Below are 21,474 nucleotides of genomic sequence, written 5' to 3'. Positions count from 1 at the left end.
AGAGGTGCAGGGAAAGGCTCTTCCCCTGGGGGTTTAATTAATACCCCGTGCCAATTAACGAGGCCTGGTCCTCACGGAAGGGCGAGGCAGGTGGGATGGGAAGTGCAAGGTGTTCATGTGGCTTCTCTACTCATTAGGGCTGCTCAGGCACTGATGTGCACTAATCCCCTCATTAGCAGCATTCCCTGCCTGTCCTCCTTGCCCAATCCCAAGTGATGGATGGGTGGGGGGTGGATCCTGTGTCCCCCAGCCTGTAGGGATATTTTGCAGATGTGGGTGCTGGGATCTCCGTCTCTTCCCCATTTTTCTACAAGAATTTGGGATCTGTTGAAGGAGGGTGCTCAGCAGCCATAGCCCCGAGCAGCCTGGCCATTAGTGCCCCACCAAGGTCACAGTGTCACTTTTTCATTTCAGAAAATGAAGTAAAAGCCAAGGTTTCCTCCAAGAGGAAATAGGAGAGGTCAATAGGAAGTTGCTGAGCCATGTCCTTCTGATGCCAGTGCCTCTGCAGTCACAGGGTTGGGTGAACTCAGCAGGAATTTGAACTCGAAGGGGGATTTAACCATCTTATTGTACTTAACAAAAAACTCCCGAGTTAATAATTTTTCCAGTTTATGGATCTTCTTGTCTATGGCAGTGCCCTTGGGAGATGGGACAGGATCTGTGCAGGAGATGGTCTATAGGGGGCCAGGCTCTCAGCCCGCTTTTTCCTTTGCTTTGCACATTGCTTTGGAAACATGGAGCCATGGAAGTGCAAATGTTGTTCACAAAAATGGAATCCAGTATGCAGCAAGCCAATAATTATACACTTGAGAGAGACATTGATTATTTATTTCAGAGTTGCCCAAGCCTGGGTGCTTGGTGGTGTTCAAGCACTCCAGCTATCAAAGCTTTTTACTATTTATACATTTTTGCAATCAAAAGAGCTAGCATTTATTGGCTACAATATTCTCTTATTAATTAATATTCTATCTTCTGTTGGTTAAAGACTGTCTTGTTTCTCATGCTAATTAGTCTATATGATCAGTCTTTCTCTTCTTTTGGGTTGGTGGTTTCTTGGGTCAGTGGTCTGTGAGTCACTGGTCATGACCTGCCCCTGCCAGAATTACCTTTTACCCAGCTGGGGCTGATTTCAGTACAAATTGCTGGGTTGGCTTCATCAGTTTTTCCCTTATTTTGGGGTTTCTGCTGAATGTCCTTGTGGCCTCTAAGTTCTGCATTCTGTGTGCCCACTCTCAGTGGCACATCACACACATCCTTCCCGAGCATTGTCCATGTTCCCCCTAGGACTGAGATCACTGAAACATGCAGAGCCCTAGATCTTAGCAAGGCAATTCTACTTCTAAAAGAATTTCTTTCCAACACCTGGACATCACTTAGAGCTTGTGACCTGCTGTTTCATGAGTGAAATCTCCTTTCTTGTTGATTAGGCTTGAAACTTACAAATCAAACATTAATGAACATCCTTTCTTCAGAAAATTTTACATATTCCACATTTTGCATCACTGCTCTGCATCTGTAGTGGAAACTTCTTGGATGTGAGCTCCCTGGTCACAGGCCACAGAATCACCCAGAGACTCCAGGAGTATCCAAAGTGAAAGCTTCCCTGCGGTTTCTTTCCATTTATTCATTTATTGTTAATTAATTTCTCTATTATCTTAGTTATTTTGAGGTCATCCTCAGCATTGCTGCTGTGCCTTCCTGCTTTCCTTGCAGAATGTGGAGTGTCTGGGGAGGACCTCAGGAGGAGGAGGGAAGGGGTGAGGTTTTGGGAGGGTCCTGGTGAGAATCATCTCAAAGCAAGGCTGGTCCTCGCGTGCTGCTGTCCTGCAGAGCAGCTGTGCTTTATCAAGAGCACATTCCTCTGTCAGAGCTGGGAAGGAAGCTCTGAGTGTGTGGGACAGGAAGGGAGATGATGGAGTGAAAAGTCTTTCTGAATAGACCTTTGGAAGAAGTGCCCTTCCTGTAATGAGCCTGTCCTTATTTATCACAGAGGGTGGATGAGCCAGCTTGGGTCCCAGCCTGGCCATGGTCCCCGTGTCTCCCTGTTCTGTGCTGCCTCAGTTTCCCCTGTGTGGCACAAGGACTCCCTGTTTGCTTTGGGGGAGAACACCAAGTGTTTTAGGGGCTCTCAGATCATCCCTTGCCATGCAGCCCGCTGGCAGGGAGATGTTTGCATGGCCTGTGGCTTCCACCTCCACACCCATTTATGCCTGTAGACATCTTCCTGTTCATTTGAAGGGCTGTTGCAAGGATTAATGTCTGTTTAATTAGGGCCTGGGCTGTTTGGAAGGGAAGGAAGGTGTGGAGGTGGTGGGAAAGTGAAGGGTGTTGACAGTAGAAACTTGCTGGAGGTCTGGAGCACAAGCCTCTGGCCCCATTTTGATAAAGCATGGAGTGCCAGGACAAGGGGGAATGGCTTCCCACTGCCAGAGGTTAGATGGGATGTTAGGAAGAAACCCTTCTCTGTGAGGGTGATGAGGCCCTGGCACAGCTTCCCAGAGGAGCTGTGACTGTCCCTGCATCCCTGGAAGTGTCCAAGGCCAGGTTAGATGGGGGTTGGAGCAACCTGGGATAGTGGATGGTGTCCCTGCCCACGGCAGGGGGTGGAACTGGATGAGCTTTTAAGGTTCTTTCCAACCCAAACCATTCCTGGATTCCATAATTCAAGGCTGGAGAGGAATTGCAGCTGGGATACTTCATTTTTAGCTGCCTTCTGCCAAATGGAAAATGACCAAAACTATGAAGTGACATGTGACAGCGTGAAGGTCACCATGCTTTTCTGTTTCCCAAGTGGAGCAGGAATGAAACTTGTCCTCTCTGAGGGCACTGTGGGCAGGAGCAGCCTGGCACTGTGCAAAGCAGGGGGGCTGTGGGCTTTGAGCACCCCTGGCAATGCCACTGCAGCATCCTGGGACCTGTTTGGGGTGCAGAGGCTTTGCCAGCTCCCAGCCCTTTTCACTCCATGCCTGGGGACTGCCTTGCTCTCCCTGCCCCAGGGAGGGGTTTTGGGAGCGTTTATCACTGGTGTCAGGGCAGGGAGTTCCTGGTCACGCTTCTCCAGCCTCGCATCCTGGAGCGGCCGGCGAAGGGAGGGGTTGGAAGATTAATTGGAGCCTTGTTTCCCGCTTGTGATTGCTGCAGCAGCCCTGGAGAGATTAAAAAGCAGCAGCCCGGCGGCAGCACAGATTCCTGGGCTGATTTTTATTTCCTGACCTTTATTTCTCTGGTTGCACCTCTTTTCCTGGCACTGCTGTGAGTACCTGGGACCAGGCAGGAAAGGGGAGGGACTGGAGATGCTCAGCTCTGCCAGTTGCCAGCGGCACATCTCCTCCTGTTTGGTTGGGATGCAGGAACTGAGGCAATTAATCTGCATGTCTGCTTGCTGCAAACAAATAAATAAAACCTGGAGGGTTTTCCCCATCTGTTTCTTTATGGTGTTGCTCTCGCTATTATTCTTGTTGTGTTTTGTTGTTTTGGTTTTTTGTTTTCCATCTAAAAGTAGGGAATGATGTGACTCCATGAAATACAGCGTCTTTTGGTTTTTAGGGTTTTTCTTTGTGTTGGTGATAGTATTTTCCTTTCCTGGGCAGGGAAGGGTCAGATCTGGCAGTGTGAGCTGGGTTCAGGCCGTGACTCCTTGCGAAGAGTTTTGTCCTGCACCGTTTGCCCCAGAGCAAAACTGCCTTGAGTCCATTAGGGCACCTTCTGATGATTCCTGAGCTCTCCAAGGGTCAGGTGCATGCTCTGGGAAAGCAACTGAGTGTTTTCCTACATCTCTGTGCTATAAAATAATGGAAAACTTAGGGAATAACTACTTTCCTTTTCTTCTGTTTCCTCAGAAACTTTGATGGATACGCGGACGGCAACGGCCGAGCTGGGCTGGACTGCCAACCCACCTTCAGGGGTAAGTTCCATTGTCCTTATGTGATCTAGGGGGATCCACGTTTTTAACTTCCCTATTTAGAGGGGTAAAATGCTGGTGGGAAGCCAGAGGAGTCAGTGGGAACAGCAGTGCCCCATAGGGCTGGTGTGGAGTGCCAGGGCCTGGCTGAGCCAGGCTGAGCATCCTTCCCCGAGCCATTCCTGGGGCTTGGTGAAGATGGAGCTTGTCTCCATCTCCATGCTTTCTCTTTCCCTTCCTGTCCTCCTTCCTTGTGAAGGGTTCAGCCCCATCACTGCTCTCCATCCCCCTGCTCGTTCCTTCCCTCTCCCTGTGCCAAAAGGATTATAATTAGGAAACATTAGCAGGCTCCAAACAGCTTTCATACCTGGAACATCATCCATAATTGCACTCGGCAGTGCTCTTCCTTGGCTATTAATGTCACTTTTATGAAGTAATGAGGAACCAAACACCCTGAGGCACTTAAAACATCTTTTTTATATAATACGAGCCTTTGAGGAATGGAAGCATAAAATAACCTGACTCACATTCTCCTGGCAGGAAAAGTGAGAGATGGAGAGAGATGGAGCTGCGGGTGGGAGGGGATGTGAGCTGATGGATGGGCACCACGGTGGGACAGGCAGGCTGGGAGCAGCAGCAGGGCCCATCCCTGGGGACTCCAGGATGTGGTGGCACCAGAGGGGAGAGGATGCCAGGCTGAATCTTTGATTGAGTGTCACTGGCTTGGCCAAGTCTGCAAAAGAAATTTTGGACACCATCACCAAAGCCGGGCCACACCTGCAGCAGGCATGAAATCCACTCCAGACATCTCAGAGCCCCTTGAATTGGGGTATTTTGCTGCTGAATTGCTTTGGAAAAATTCTGGGCCCAGATAAATCGCTGGAAAAATGCAGGAGGGGCACGTGCAGGTGATGGAGACAGGATATAAATAGCTGCCTGCAGCTGCTGTCACTGAAAGCCTGTGTGAGGCAGGCAGGGAGCTTGTGTTGTAAGGCAGGGTGGTCTCACCCTCTGCAGAGCAGCTCTGTGAAGCCCCTCCCCAGCCCCATCCCTGCATCCCACTGTGTGCATCCCTCCATCCCTCCGTGCCTCCCTGCAGCCACCCAATTCTCGCTCCTCTGAGAGTTCCTGGAGAAGCTTCTGCTTTGCAGGAGTGTGTATTAAATCTTCCACAAAGTATTTAAAATGCCAAGTCTTTTATCTATAAAATCATCGAATCACAGAATCCTTTAGGTTGGAAAAACCTTGTCACACCATCAAGTCCAATCATTAACCCAGCACTGCCAAGGCCACCACTGACTCATATTTCCAAGTGCCACAAAAGCTGTAGGGACAGCTTTTACATCCCTCTAGAAATGGGGACTCCACCACTGCTCTGGGCAGCTATGACAGAGCTGGACAGCCCTTTTCTGGGAAGGAATTTTCCCTAATGTCAAATCTAAACCTCCCTGGCACAGCTTGAGGCCATTTTCTCTTGTTCTGTCCCTTAGTCCCTGAGTCCCCTCCTGCTGGAGTTGTGCAGAGCCAGAAGGTTCCTCCTGAGCCTCCTTTTCTCCAAGCTGAGCCTCCTTTTCTCCAGCTCCCTCAGCCATTTTTTGGGGCTGCAGACCCTTCCCCAGCCAGGGTAAAAAGCTGTGGTGTCCCAGGATGGGCTGTGGCAGAATGTGGGCTCTCCTTCTGCTCTTCCTGATGGATGTACTTTAAATCACAGTGGAAACAGAGAACAACACTGACTTAATCCCCAGCTCCCTGTGAGTTATTTAGTAGTATCTCATCAAAATGATGCATTTGTTGCTGTTAGAGCATTGGTGGCAGCAGCTGCTGGCACTGTGGATCCTTCCAGCCACAGGGACCTGCTGCTCCCAGTGCCTGGTACCTGGAGTGGTCACCCCAAAGGGATGCACAAAGCAGTGCTAGGATCTGGCCCTGGACTCTGCTGAGGGTTTTCCAAGGGCATTTCATGTTATTGCTAAATGCAGGAAACCTTTGTTGGCAGGTTTAGGCTCTGAGTTTTGAGGCTTTGAGGTTTTTGAGGATGAAGAGGAGGATTCCTGCAGTGAAGACAGTGGAGCCGTGGGGCTGGTGCTAATGCTGGAGGAGAGCTCCTTGTCTGGCCTTAATTGGAGGCAGGGCTGTGATGCAAAGCCCAGGTGGGAGCAGCAAACAATGGCAACTCCCTTGGTCAGGGAGGATTGTACAGCTCTGCTCTGAAAAGGTGTCTGGTAATGAAGGGGCACTGAATCCCCATGCCTTGTGCACAGGGGGGAGAGGAGGTTTTGCAGTGCTTTCCTGGCATGGGATGAGAAGGAAGAACACTGGGCTGGATGAGGGAGGCTTTATTGCTGGTTTGGTAACCATGGATTAACAACAATGCACAACCTTGAGTTCTGATCTTGGCTTAAGTGTAGCAGGGCTGAGTAGGTGGGCCTGAGAGTGAATGTTCTGCTGCACTTGTTGGCAGCGTGAGGAGGGCCCTGCTTTGAAAACAAAACAAAAACGTGTTTTCTTACATCAAGGCTGTGGTTCACAGGAGGGAAGCTTAAGGATGAGTTGAGAGATGTGATTGTTCAATGGAAAAGGGAAGAAGGGAAAAAATCTGTGAGGTTTCAGGGTTGGTTGTGGTGCACGAGCTTGTCAGGACTCAGTGTGACAGGGCAGGGTGGCATCACCCATTGTGCCCTGTGTAAACACAGGCGTGAGTGCTGCTGCAGCATTGCTCCTGGAAATTATCCGTGATACTGAGGGAGCTGCTTAAAGATTGCCATATGAATAATGCTGTTATGACGAGACTGTAAACATGGATTAGTTAAAATGAATGGATTATGAGGTTATAAATCTGTCTGTAGGACTCTAATGCCATCATAGACTGTTCACAGTTTGCCGCTGTCCCTTAATTGAAATTGTAGCCTGGATTATATTAATGCCCTTCTATAAATCGAATTGCAAATCTATATTCCCTCTCTCCACAGCAGTAATGTTTTATTTAGTTGGTTTTCTTTGCCGGGGGAAATGATCCCGTTGTGCCAGGAGCTTGCGGTCAGGCTCACTCTTCAGCCCGTGTGCTGGCTCGGCCTTTAATGAAGCTGTAGCCTCATGGGCTGCCTTCCCTCCTGCCTCCAGATGCCCGGGCCATCTTTCTTCCCATTTTTACATCCTCTCAGGGCAGATAAGGCAGTTGCCCATGTGAGAAAGACATTTTTACATCAACTGGGAGCAATGGGGAGAGGCAAGGAGGGGTTAGAGGGTGGGGATTTCTTCTGGTCCTGGCCTGGTTGGTGTTTCTGCATGTGCATCACATTGTGTGTCCATAACCACATTCCTCATCCCCTCTGGAGCTTTGGGATTGTCCTCCCAGCCCTGCCCTGTGCGGGGCGAGTGGCCATCGCCGGTCCTTCTTCCTCCTCCTCACCACCTCTCCCCGTTCCTTTCTGCAGTGGGAAGAAGTCAGTGGCTACGACGAGAACCTCAACACCATCCGTACGTACCAGGTGTGCAACGTCTTCGAGCCCAACCAGAACAACTGGCTCCTCACCACCTTCATCAACCGGCGCGGGGCTCACCGCATCTACACCGAGATGCGCTTCACTGTGCGCGACTGCAGCAGCCTCCCCAACGTCCCCGGCTCCTGCAAGGAGACCTTCAACCTCTACTATTACGAGACAGACTCTGTCATTGCCACCAAGAAGTCAGCCTTCTGGACGGAGGCACCCTACCTCAAAGTGGACACCATCGCTGCTGACGAGAGCTTCTCCCAGGTGGACTTTGGGGGCCGGCTGATGAAGGTGAACACGGAAGTGAGAAGTTTCGGGCCCTTGACCCGCAATGGCTTTTACCTGGCTTTCCAGGACTACGGGGCTTGCATGTCTCTGCTGTCTGTCAGGGTCTTCTTCAAGAAGTGCCCCAGCGTGGTGCAGAACTTCGCCATCTTCCCGGAGACGATGACGGGCGCGGAGAGCACGTCCCTGGTGACGGCGCGCGGCACCTGCATCCCCAACGCCGAGGAGGTGGACGTGCCCATCAAGCTGTACTGCAACGGCGACGGCGAGTGGATGGTGCCCATCGGCCGCTGCACCTGCAAGGCCGGCTACGAGCCCGAGAACAACGTGGCTTGCAAAGGTAAGGGTGGCTTTGGGCAGCAGGCCCTTTGCGCTTGTCCCCAAACAAGCCATTTTGTGTGGTGGGCAGTACTTCCCCTGAGGTGGTTTTGCTCCAGGGAGCAGGCAGGAATTTGGGAGGAAATTACAGCAGGAATTTGGGAGCAGTGGTCAGCCTGTGGTTTCTCGGTGTGCTCTGGTCAGTGGCCAGACCTGGTGAGCAGTGCTGGCACTGCTGGTGCTGCTGCCACCCTCCTGGAAGTCTCCTCTGTGGTGTGGTGCCTTCAAAGTGCCGCACTCACTAGACAGGTTCTGTCATCTGCCTGATTATTTCCCTGGCAGAGCTGGGCAGCTGCCATCAGACCTGGCTGCCATGGGGGTACTCTGATTCCCTGTGTTAATTGGAATTGTTTGCTGGTTTTTGGGTTCCCCACCTCCTGTGCTGCTGCCTGCTGGAGTCCTTCAGTGTGAGGTGATGCAAATGGAAACAGTGCTCACTGCTTTTCGTCTCCTTTTGCCCTTGTGGTGAATATTTCCCAAACACCAGTGGAGTGTTGGGGTTTTTTTCCCTATAGGCCACTCTTTCCCTCTCCTCTCCCAAATTAAGGTATTGGTTTTGCATGCTGCTTGGAAAGAGGGGAGAGGAGAGGGCTTTTTGCTCACCCTGTTTTATCAGTTCCAAATAGCTTCTGGAGACTTAACACCATTGTGACAAGGAAGGGTTGGGAAGAAGAAGGTTGAAGTGCTTAAGGGCTGGTTTGGCAGGTTGTGATGGGAAGAGGTCCAACTTGGATCTCTTTTGATGCAGCTGGGGGAATGTGTGTGCCACCAGGCTTGGCTGTGATGCTCCCTGGGGAGTCCCTCAAGGTGTTTCCTCTCCACCCTGTAACTCTGGATATGTGGAAATAGCAAAGCTGGGATTCAGGCTGTGGAGAAGCTTGTTTGATGGTTTGCTCTAAACCGGGGAACTTGTGTAGGTTTTCACCACGCAAAGCCTCATTCCCACCTGGCGAAGGTGGGGGTGGTGACACCTTCCTGTGCCAGGGCTCTGACAACCAGGAAACCCCCAGAATCCCTTCTCAAACAGCATGGCTGGGGGATTCCTGTGAGTTCTGTGGCTGAGCTTTAGGGTGGTTTTGTTCCCACCAGGAGATTCCTGTGAGGAGCTGAAGCTCTCAGTCAGAGGGAGGGCTCTCTGCAAACAGAGCGGTTCTGGCGAGACGTTCCTCTGCTATTGAACCAACACACAGAAAGCACACATGGTTGTATGGCAAAATGACATTTCTCATCATGGGAAAACAAATACTAATTTTAGCTAAACACTGGAATTGGGAAGTAATGTCACTTTGCCAGGAATGGAGGAAAACAGTGACAATATAAAACCGTGGGTTTTGGTGGTGTTGACCTTTCTGCCAGCTGGAGGAAGGTGGGGTCTTGAGTGCTCCTGACCCCTGGGAGGACTGTGGTGCACCTTGTCAGTGCTTGGAGAGGGGCAGAGGATTGACAACAGCAGGATGAAAAGTGTGGGAGCAAACCTGCTGAGAGTGGGTGTTAGACACATCTCCATGGCTTTTGTTATTTCCCTTCCTTGTGCAAACTCCAGCAGGGTTGTCAAGTGTTCATGCCATCAAAGCTCCACCAAGCAGACCCCAGGAAATTGGGGGTTTGTTGGGTTTTCTGTGCCCTGGTGCCTTTCTCCAGCTGTGCTCCCACTCCTCAGCACTGATCCCCAAGGAGAAACTGCTGAGCTCCTGGTGAGCATTCTGCCTTTGCATGGGGAGCGTGCTTTGTATTCAGACTCCTTGAGGGGAAGATTAAGGGATCCTGGCAGCTCCAAGGAGTAGGAATATCCTTTATAGATTGACTGGCAGCATGTAGGATCCTGAAAGGCACCAGAGTATGCTGTGGGTGGAGGGCAAGCAGGTGTTAAATGGCACCAAGCACGTCTGTGATGACAGGAATGTGCTGTTTGATGATTCCATGGGTGCTGGTAAGATGCTGTCTGTGGAGGAGAGCTCCAAGTATTTTCCAGTTCCCATGTCATCAGGACAGAGAAGAGGCTGGGATTGAATGAGACCTGTGTGTCTGAAAGCCCTGCTCAATGCTGCTGACAGGAACCCAAGTCCTATATATCCCTCATCCCCTGGAAGTTCACTAAAACTCCTCCTAAAAGCTTGATCCAGGGTTAGCATCTTGAATTTGGGAAAATTAACTACATTTGAATAAAAATCTGACCTTGGGCTGGACTCTGGCTCTGTGGTAGTTCATTGGCCATTAAGCTCCTCCTTGTATCCCCATGGGCCTTGGAGCTGGCAAGGGAAGACCCAAGCCCACTGCTGCCCTTCATGAAGGTTGGTGGGCAGGAGGTGTTACATGGCAAAGTTTAGAAATAAAAACGCCTTGGTTTGCTGTTTGACTTTGTTTTCTAGGCAGGGGTTTTAGTCCTCTGCCTGGTGTGCCTGGCAGGGAAGCTGCCAGGATTGCCCCCTGGCTCATAGAAGCACATACTCCTGACATCTGCTCCAAGCCTTCATCAGCCTGAGATGAGACACTTAGCAAGCCCGTGGGAATTGTCACCAATGAAAAAAAAAACCCCAAAAAAGAAAATCCCTGAGTATTTGAAGGCTGAAAAAATAGGCTTAATTCCTGCGTGGTGGGGAAAAAGATAGGGTTGGATTGTTTGGCTCCCCCAGCTCTGTCTCATCCTTGCTCCCCTGGGAAGGAGCTGTGCCCATCAAGGGGCCATTAGACTGGAATGGGTTCGTGCTGACAGTGGAGCTTGGGCACTCAGGGATTCATTAATCCTGGCTTTTAGTGGCGCTTGGGGCTTGGGGGAGGCACAGGCACAACGTCATCTTCATTGGGGGTACTCAGAGCCCTGAGGAGACACATGATCCTCGTGTTTTGGGGTCAGAGGGATGGGGGTCTGCTCCCACCACGGTGCCAGGGTGGGTGTGGGAGAGAGGGGAATTCTCTGTGTGGATCAGCCCCGTTGTTTGTTCCCATCCCGGGCTGGTTTGGCACAGGCTCCCTGGCACAGCTCTCAGCTGTGTGCCAATTCCCAGTGCACTGCCCAGCCCATCCCGTTGGACACCTGTGCCCCTGGGGGCGGTGGGTCAGTGTGAGATGCAGGCTCTGCCTCAATCCAAAATGCATAATTCATTTGGTGTGCGAGAGAGCCCACGCTCTCCTCGGGCTGATATTAAATCCATTTGTCTTGCTCTGCTCCGTCCCTCAGCCCTGCTTTATGGCTTCCTTGTGTGGTCAAGGGGCAATGCATCATGGTGCTGGGGAGGAGGTGGGAGGGAAGGTGGCAGCAGGGATCATTGGGAGGTGGGGGAAACCTTGGATGAGCAGGCTGGGTGGATTTCACTTTTTCTCCCCAAGGAAAATTGTTTAAACCCTTTCTCTCCTGGTGTTTGAAACCTGATGATGGCAAAGGACCCCCTCACTAGAATGTTGGCTGTGTCTCTTGGTTTTATCCCTTTTGAGTTTGAGGACTGGGCACTGTTTCTGTCTGCTGGAATCACACTGGGTTTCTCCCTGACCTTCCCAGTGCCGGGCACTAACTCGGGTGCACGGAGAAGGAAAAAGTCTGGGACTGAACCACCTTTGTGCTGAATTTCTATGTTGTATTTATAAACTCAGGAAGAAGGGGTGAGAGAGCAGTCCTGCTGCTTCCCGGCCTTGTCTCACTTTCAGTTTTCCCCTCCTGGCGAATTCCTGTGCTGGCGGGTTCGGGAGCCTCCGATCTGCCGCTGCTGCCTGTCTGCTCCAGCAGCTGCAAATCTGACCTGGCAGGGGGAAAAATCAAAATAAACCTCACAAAACAAGAGCAGAGCTGGGCTGCACTGCCTGCAATGCAAAGGCTGCTCATCCAGCAGCCTTGCTTCCAGGCATCCCTGGCTCTCCACACAGCAGCCGCTCCCCTATCCCATCTCCAGCCAGGTCCCGCATGCTTCCTCACGTGCTCGCCGATGTGCTGGGCTCTGCCCAGCCTCTGCCAAAGCTCTGTGTGGGTTTATCCTCATCTCCATCATCCCTTTGAGTGCTCTGTCTCCTTTCCCTGTTTGTCCTTCCCTTCTGCCTTTTGTGTGGAGGAATGGATGGGGAAAGGAGCAGCGGGAGGGGCAGCTCCGACCTTGAATGTTGAGGAGTGAGCGGCTCCACGCTGGTTCCCCTGTTATCCTCCCCTCCTGCCGAGCAGCCCTGGTGATAATTATTGATTCCCTCTCCTTATCCATCACAGAAGATTGGAAACAATGTGATTTATAAAGTGATTTTTAAATAACTGCAAACATTCTGCAATTATTAGTAGAACAATTTGCTATCGCTTAAAACAAGGGAATTGTCAGATTTTCCCAATGCAATTGTTGTATTGAGAACTGGGAATTTTTGGGCTCTGGCTGTGCCCTTGCCTGCCTTTTCCCTGCTCCATGGTCCAGCCTGGTGACCCTGCACCATTTTGGGGTACCCAGGAGAGGTTTTCCTTGGTGATGAAGGTGATGTTGGTTTTGTCCCTTGGGTGAATGGCAGCAAGGGAGGTCATGGGGACACAGGACCCTGCTCCCCGTGCCTTTATCTGTATCTGTCCCATCCCAGTGTGCTGCGGCTCCATGTCCAGCTGCCTGGATGCCTGGGGCAGGGTGAGCACACCAGGCATTGACAGGGGCTGCAGAAAAGCCAATTTTTTTGCATTTAAGGATGGCTTGATTTTTCATTTTTTTTCTCCAATCTGCTGGTCCGTGCACTTGCCCGTGGCTGGAAATCATCTTCTTTCCAGCCTCTGTGCTGACCTCTCTCCTCCCCACCACTCCAGCATCTCATTCCAGCTCCTTCCAGGCCTCTAAGTGATCATTTTTTTGAGATTTTTCCTCTAAAGCAGGAGGGGAAGAACAAAGAGGTAAAAAAAAATTGCTTCCCCTGCCCTTGTTTCCTTCCACCTCCCTCCCCTTGGATTTGGTTTAGCAGGGCATGGGATGGGGCCAGCAGAATCCCAGAGTGGGCCAGGTAGAACCAGGGCTGGGGACAAAAAATAAATATTTGGGCTTAAAACCCATCAGCACTTCCTGAAGCTCTTTACTGGGGACCAGGTTTAGGTCACCCAGTTTGTTCCCAAACCTTTCCAAACCTGTGGACAAACAGCTGATGCACACTGTGGTCTCTGCCTGGCAGCTGGGTAGGAAGGAGTGATGCTCAGGATGATTTAAGTGTTTTTCTAGGAAAATATTTCCCTGAGGGTTGGAATTGGGATTCCAAGCTTTCCTCCAGCCCAGCATCCCACGGCTGGGCACAGTCAGCGCGCTGGGGCTGTGGATCTCCTGCTCCCTGTGCACTGCTGTGCCTCTGCTCCCTGGGGCTCGGGCACCTGTGACACACTACCCCACTAACCATCCCAAAAGCTGCTTTTAGAGCGGCAGCAAACATGTCCAGGGAGTGTTTTATTCCAGGCTTAGCTGAGCCACAAACCTCTGACTGCTCAAAATGGGCCTTTTTTTTTTTTTTTTTCTTTTCCCTTTTGTTTTTGATTTTTGGCACAATATCAAGTTTCCTGCCCCTCTCCCATCCTGCATCAGCCCAAGCCACTCTCCCTGCTCGGGTTGTGCTGGGAAGTGGCAGCTCTGGCAGCTCCTGCTGAATCCTGCCGGGGGAGGGAGGGATGGAGGGATGCTCCCCTTTGTTGGAGGGGCTTTGCCTTTGCCTGGAAGCGATCTCCCGCCTTCCACCACTGGGTGGAACAGGCAGCCCAGTTTTACCACGGCCACACTGAGGAGGAGAAACAGTGGAATCACAAAGACAAAAAAAAAAAAAAAAAGAGAGAGAAAAAGAAAAAAAAGTGTGATTTTTTTTTTCCTAAATTATGCCTTAGTGAAGGCATCCATTAACCTCCGTAATAATTTTGCAAGGAAAATGTCCAGAAAACCTTGTTAACTTTTTTTTTCTAATGAGTGTGATGGGTTTTAATGAAACTCTTAATTAGACATGATTAGCCCAAATGTGTCTCTGATGGATTCAGGCCCTTTTCCTTCCCCCAGCACAGGGATGGGGAGGGTCCATGGGGCCTGGCTGCTGTTGGGGACGAGGCTTGGGCACCACTGCCACCCCTCCCTGTCCCTGTCCCCATCCCTGTGGTCCAGACCCGTCTGAAGGAGGAAAAAGGGAGAAACACAGAAAATAGAGGTGTGAGTGGGGGCCAAGTGAGCATTGCAGGGTTGGGATTCCCAACCTGGACCATCACAGCAGTGACCTCAGAGGGATTAGGGATTAGCTTCCATGTATGGCTTTGTTTTCCAGTTTATCAATTTTTTCCTCCTTAAATTGTTCCATGGGCCATTTATGTATTTTTCTTCCCTACCATGAGAATTCTGAATGTTAATAACATTGATTCCAGCCTTAAAATGGGAAGAAAAATCCTCCTTTGATTTTCCCACTCACCCAAGGGTCTTTCCTTATGACTATTTGCAAATGGAGGCATAAAACTGCTTCCAAACCCTTGTTCTGTTAATGATCCAGTCAGGAAACTTCCTGTAGTAGCTGTAGACCCTGGGGAAATTAAGTTTTTGGGAATTTTGGGGTGCAGAGCTCCATGTGTGCTCCATTAACATCCCTGCAGCAGTGGGCTGTGAGACCCACCCATCTTGGCCAGCCTTCCCCAGCCAGTGAGCCAGCCCAGGAGCCCTGGCTCTCACCCTGCTGCCTTTGCTGTCCAGCAGGAGCAGGGATTGTTCTCCTGGACAATGGGAGAGCCGCAAGGAAGCGCCGGATCCGGCCCATGTCCGGCACCCGCATTGTTTCACCCTTGTTTGCAAATAGCCAGCACCTGGCAAACCCTGTGACTCAGCCAGGCACTTTTAAAGCCTTTCTATAACTTTTTCCTTTTTGGTTTTTTTTTTTTTTGTTGGGTTGTTGGTTGTTTTTTTTTTTTTTCAGTCACGAGAGAGCTCCTTTGGGAATGGCTCTTCTTGCTGTGGGTTGCTTGCCAAGGGGTGGGGATCTTGCCCGTGTTTGGGGCTGTGCTGCACCCTACAGCCCAGGGGGCCAGTGTCTCTCCCAGCAGGGTAACAGTAATAATTTCAAACATGAAAAAAGGAATTTTTACCCTGGCTGGGGAAGGGAATGGAGCACCAGGACAGGCTGAGGGAGCTGGGAAGGGGCTCAGCCTGGAACAAAGGAGGTTCAGGAGGGACCTTGTGGCTCTGCACAACTCCTGACAGGAGGGGACAGCTGGGGGGGTTCAGGCTCTGCTCCCAGGGAGCAGGGATAGGACAAGGGAGAATGGCTTAAGAGGTTTAGATTCTAAATTAGGAAAATTTCTTCACCAAAAGGGCTGCCAACCCCTGAAACAGGCTGCTCAGGGAAGTGATGGAATAACTATCCCTGGAAGTTTGAAAGCTGTGTGGATGTGGCACATGGGTACATGCTTTAGTGGTGGCCTTGGCAGTGCTGGGTTAATGTTTGGAGTCAGTGACCTTGGAAGGCTTTTCCAGCCTAATGTTTCCATGATTCTGTAATAATAATAATAATAAAATGGATTTTCCCCCCTCAGGCCATGAGATAACTCATCACCACTCCCCTGTGCAAGGCATCATTTGGAAGCTGAGTTGGGCAGCAGTGGGACTGTAGTTGGGCTCATTTGGGCTGCAGTTGGACTTTGTGGGTCTCCTGCAACTCCTGCTTGGAGAAACAGCCCTTCACTGATGATGTTTTAGTAAGTGAGAGACCCAGAGTGGTGAAAACTCCATGGCCCAGTGGAAGGAGCTGCCCTGCTTTCCCCTGGCTGTCTAAGGAAGTTTGTGTGGGCTGGATGTGCCAGCTGGGACCCTGCTGAGGAAGGATGGGGCCCTCTAGGATGAGGTAGAAGTAATCAGTGCAGAATGGGAGGGTTTAATTTGCTCCCCTCTCGAGCCCCGCCGCGCGCTCGGATGGTGACAAATGGAGCGGTGCCGTGGTGTCAGCCCTGAGTGTGGCACAAGGGGCCATTTGTCACGCCTGGTGCCTCAGATGGCAGGGGATGTGTGCAGAGGGGAGCGGGGAGATTAAATCACAGCGTGGCTCGTGCTCTCCAACAGGCCCTTCCTTGGAGGAGCCATGGGAAAACCTATCCATCTTCAGCCAGAGCTGCACTCAGAGCCAAGGAGCCGCCCTGCCTTCGTGTGGGAGCATCAAACCAGAGCTGTGGATAAACCAAATTCAGTTCTGCACCCAGCCCAGGGGGGAATTGCTGTTTCCCCACCCTAGGTTCCAGCAGCAGCCATGAAAATTTCATTAATGGCATGGAGGGAGCTTCATTGTTTTGTTTTTGTGTTCAGCGCAGGAATGATCTGCTTGTGTCATGTTTGTTGTATGAAATGGATTGGAGGCAGGAGAGCTGTGAGCTGGGGTAGGAGCTGGTCACCTTGGTGCTCTCAGTGTGGCTGCATCCTGCCTGGGCATGGCTGGGCTCCCAGCACCACGTCCCCTGTGAGCAGGGAGCAATTCCTGGGATAACACCGTCCTTGTCATGTCTGATCCCTTCCCTCCCTGGGGCCTCTCTGGGATGATGCTCTGGCAGGGGCTGTAGGCACAGAGTTTGTGGTGATTGGGATGGGGCTGAGCCTCAATGGGCACAGCTGTGAGCAGCAGGTGAGCAGCACTGACAGCAATGAGCCAGGGAGTGCCCAGGGGCACTGACCAACCACCAAAGGGAACAGAGGGCACACAGGGGCAGGGCATCAACAGGAGGGGATAAAAGGCTGGGCTAAAGAACAAGAGGAGCAGACTCTTGCAGCCTTCTGAAGTGGTGTGGTGTTACTCTGTATGGGTTGAAGCCTTCTGCAATGTTATGGTGATACTCTGTGTTGTGCCATCTCCTTGCTGTGCTGGGGGAGAGTTGTGGGGTACAGAGCTGTGTGCCAAGCTGAAGGTGGAGAGCTCCAGCCTCAGCTCTGGTCTCTGGGCTTTGCTGCCTAAAACTTGTCTGTAAAAGCAGGGGCATCCTGGAAAATGATATACAGGGGGAATTATGAGTTGAATTTCTCTCTTGGGTCTGCAGCCCAGAGAGGAAATTGCCCTTGAGGAGAGATATGATATTGACTTACGCTTTTATTTTTTATTTTGTACTTTATTATAGTACATATCCAGGCTCAACAGATCTGCCCTGGCCCTGGCCCTAGCTTTGGTAAGGGTTGGTGCTCACTGGCATTTGTTCTGTCCATAGTGCAGAGGGACCTGGTCACCCTCCTCACAAGCAGGGATTACTTTGATATTTATGGTTCTTGCACTGATAAAAACCAGGAATTTGAAATGGTTCTGGGTATGGCCGAAAGCTTCTCTCTGGTCATTCTCTGGCTAAACCCAAATCTCCTGTTTTTGCCGTGGGCTTCTGTTTCAGCACACCAGGCAAGCAAGAGTGGCAGTGCTGCAGGGGAGTGACAGGAGAGACCTGGGATTAGCACAGATCTCCTGCTTCACATAGGATCTGCTCCTGAGCTCTTAATCGTGTGTTATTATTGAAGACAACTTATTCTTAGAGAGCCCAAGGTGCAAATTATGTTTCACAGCTAAGAAAATCTTCCAGAGCTGCCTATGTACAGTAAATCCCTGCAATCTCAGGTGCCTTTGACTTATGTGCAGCAGATGTTGAGGATGGAGGAGACCACTCCTTTGTGCCTGCTTGGACCACTCCTTATCACCAGCATGGACACAGCTGGAAATTTAGGCAGGGAGAAGCTGTCTGGACTCAGAGGTGGGGTCAGTGAGTGTTCTTCCACCCTGCAGCTCTGAACATCTGTCCTGTCCCCAGTGATGGCACCAAAATGGGCAGTGCCAGGGTGTTCACACTGCTTGCAGGAGGTCCTTTCCTGCCCAGGAGCTCTCCCCACTGTGCCATAGGGGTGACCCAGTGTGGGAAGCATGGAATGATTTGGCTGGAAGGGCTTTTCAAAGGTGCCACCCTTGTTGGTGCTGTGTGTCCTCTCTGCAGCTGGGTGGGAGGGCGCCTTTCCTCCCAGGAATAGTAATTATGGCTTGCTCTGCTATAAATATTCATTGGGAAGCTCTCTTAATTGTTTTTCTAATTAATTCCTTGCGTGGCACTCTTGGGATGGATGAGGAATGTGCCTTGGTTGGGATGTTCTCCCGTGGCAGATCTATTCCTGGATGTAATCCTTGAGCAGTCAGCCAAACCAGAGTCCCCAGGGCTCAGCTCCAGCAGGATGGCAGTGGCAATGTCCTGCTCCATGCTGGGCCATCTGCCCACCCCAGTGTGACCCGGCAGGATGTCCTGCAGTGCTGTGGCAGGGACACAGGGAAGCTGTGTGTCCCCATGTCCCTGCCTGTGCCAGCCTGGACCTGTGGCTGAAACTCTCCAGCCCCATCCTGAGGTGACTCTTCCTTCACGGTGTCAGCACTAACGAGGAACCACTTCAGATGTAATTAATGAGCACTTGATGCTCTCTAGATTGAGGGGACACTGCGTGGCATGAGCTGGAGAAGGAGGAAGAGGTGCTTAATTGGTTTCTGTTGGGGATGGGAGATGTTTGCTTCCCAGCCAGGAGGGGACTGTGCTTTGGGGGGCTCAGTGGCAATGCCACCCCAATTTCCCAGTCAGAAGAGGGGCTGGAATTATGGAGTGACATTGGTGGTTTCCAAAATCCCCACTTGCAAAGGAAAGATGCATCTTTTTTCAGGGGGCTTCTAACCACAGCAGCTCTGTACCTGGGGAAGAGCTTCTCCTGGTGATCTCCAGGAATTTTTGTGCCCTTTCACTTCCCTGTTGATGAGGTGGCTCAATGGCTCATGCAGGCATTGAGGGGTTAACACGATGTCCTGGCTAAGGTGGCACATGGAAGTATTGGCTCTTCCAGTCTCTCTCTGGCAACTCTGGAGTTTCACATTGATGTGGTTCATAAATATTTCTCCATGGAGCCTGATGCCTGGAGTGGGTGTAGAGCATCTCTGGGGTTGTGATTTTGGGACAGAAGTCCTACCTGAATCTCAGTCCCCCATATTTTTCCTCCAAACTCGTTGTGAGGTTCATTGTGGATGACAGATGGTGGTGGGGCACTGGCCTTGGGCACTTCCAGGGATCCAGGGGCAGCCACAGCTTCTCTGGGCACCCTGTGCCAGAGCCTCCCCACCCAAGAATTTCTTTCCAATATCCAATGTAACTTTGCCCTCTGTCCATATGAAGTCTTTCTCCTTTGTCCTGTCACTCCAGGCCCTTGGAGCCCCTTTAGGCACTGGAAGCTCCTGCTTGCAGGGATGGCAGAGGGAAGAGCCTGTGTCAGGCTGCAGCTGCTAAATCTGTTTTTAAAGAAGAATATGAGGAGGTTAAATAGCATCAAATCCTCGATGACAGCTTCATCCCCTTTCATTTGTTGACTTAGACTAATGAGCTGGGGCAGTGAGGATGGTGAGGAGCTGCCTGTGCCTGGTACTGCCATGGCCACGTGTCTGCTGCTCTCTCTGCCGTGACCCTCCCTGTGTATGTGTGTGAATTGCCTGGAGTTGGATTAATTTATTCACTTTGATCACTCAGAGTGGCTGGTTCATGGCAAGGAAGTGGAGCTGTGGTCAGGGAACTGTGGCATGGGACTGGGCAGTGAGCCTGGAGCCAAGTGGAAACTAAAACAGAGCAAAACCTGAGTGGGAGAACAGTGATTTGGAGAAGTGGCCATGACAAGTGTTGGGGTTTTTCCCCCTCTGGCTGTTCTGGAGAGCAGAGTGAGTTCCCTGCTCCGTGGCAAGCTGGCAGCCCTGGGGCACCGTCTGCCCAGGGTGTGCCTGCTCTTCTCTTCCCATCCATCTGGGACAGATTTTCCCTTCGGACCTTCACAATCCTCCCAGCCGTGAAAAACAGAGAGAGTGGAGCCCAGAGTGGTGATTAAATGGGTGAGCATGAACCTGTTGGGCTGCTGCAGGCAGTGAGCAGCCAGGCATGCGGGAGCCTGCGCCAGCTGCTTCCCTGCCCTGCTCCAGGCTTCAGCTCCTTCTTTAGGGCCATGGTGTCACCTGAGCACTTGGTGTTGGAGCTCCCTTGCTTCCAGAGACCCCTAATTTTTCCAAGTAAGCCTTTCTGGGGGAAAACTGCTTCTGGGAGAGCGTGGACTGTGTTTTGCTTCCAGCAAAGCACGTGGGGCTCACTCTGGTGAGCATTTCAGTCTGTGAGCACCTTGCTCTATCAGCCAGGTATTTGCTCCTCTGGGGAGAGGGGTGGATTTTTGGGAGAGGTGAACAGGGATGCATCCACTCCTGTTGTCTCTAATATGCCTTGCACAGCTCCCTACCCTGCAAGCACCTTTGAAATCCTGCCCTGCTCCAATTCATTTCCATCTGTGAGAAGAAAAGCAGAGAAAAAAAGCCCTGAGAAAGGTAAAACCACATTGAATTTTTCTTCCCTCCATGAATAAACCATGGCAGGCTGGCTCTGACTTTAATTTACATGTGTCCCAAGGCGGATCTAAGCCTATTCCTCCCGAGGTGGAGGGCTGGTTTAATTAAGCAGCTGCATCATGTGGAGCAGGGAGAGATGGAGCCCGTGCCTGCAGGATGCCAGCCCCGGTGCTGGGAAGCTCATGTTTATCTCATGAGTTTATCTCATGAGTTCCTGCCTAGACAGTGCTGAAAGAAGGGAACACAATGGGGCAGGTGCTGTTTGTGATTCAGATGGCCCCCAAGGCAGGAGCATCTCTGGGGGATCCAAAATTTGGTGTGTTCGGCTACAAAATGGTGAAGTTTGCACCAAAATGAGGTTTTGGGACAAGGCTCTGCTGGGCTGTCCTGTCTGTGGTATTTTTTTGGGGTCCCCTGTGGCAGGAAGGAAATGATGAATCTGACTCCATGTTCTTAGAAGGCTAATTTATTATTTTATGGGATTGCATTATATTATATTAAAGAATGCTATACTAAAACTATACTAAAGAGTAGAGAAAGGATAGTCACAGAAGGCTTAACAAGATACTAATGAAAAACCTGTGACTCCTTCCAGAGTCCTGACACCAAGGGCTGGACCAAGATTGGTCATTAAGTTAAAACAATTCACATATTGAATAAACAATCTCCAACCACATTCCAGAGCAGCAAAACACAGGAGAAGCAAATCAGATAATTATATTTTAATTTTTCTCTGAGGCTTCTCAGCTTCCCAGGAGAAGAAATCCTGGTGAAGGGATTTTTCAGAAAGTATGACAGTGACATCCTGTCCCCATGTGCTGTGGTTTCTGGCATGGCTTGGTGTCCTGTGCTGAGCTCCCTCCTTGGGAGCAGCAGGATACTTCAGGGCTGGAATGCTTGGACTTCCCTGTTCCTCCACCTGGGTCACACTCTGCTCCCTACACTGAGGCTGGATGCTGGGGTTTGGTGGCTGATGGGGTGTTTAGGGGCTGAGTCTCTTTTCTTGGCATAGGTGCCCTCCCAGTTCTCCTGGCTTGGCATTGTTTGCAGTATGGAAAGCTCTCAGGATGAATTTGTGGGTGCCTGGTGGAGGGTGGCATGGCA

At 51.1% G+C, this 21,474-nt stretch overlaps 1 protein-coding gene across 1 annotated transcript in view; it reads left to right on the top strand.

Annotated features, from left to right (window-relative positions):
• Nucleotides 1-21,474, top strand: part of EPHB1 (EPH receptor B1) — an 80,511-nt gene that overhangs the window by 21,187 nt on the left and 37,850 nt on the right. Inside the window, exons 2-3 of the mRNA XM_005489551.4 lie at nt 3,843-3,907; nt 7,339-8,020. Coding sequence (XP_005489608.1) covers nt 3,843-3,907; nt 7,339-8,020 — 747 coding nt within the window. The remainder of the gene's footprint in view (nt 1-3,842; nt 3,908-7,338; nt 8,021-21,474) is intronic.

This window comes from Zonotrichia albicollis, chromosome 9 (assembly GCF_047830755.1).
Source record: "Zonotrichia albicollis isolate bZonAlb1 chromosome 9, bZonAlb1.hap1, whole genome shotgun sequence".
In the NCBI taxonomy this organism is placed as follows: Eukaryota; Metazoa; Chordata; class Aves; order Passeriformes; family Passerellidae; genus Zonotrichia; species Zonotrichia albicollis.
The sequence above is the reverse complement of the archived record's forward strand: the minus strand, read 5'-3'. Positions and strand labels throughout refer to the sequence as shown.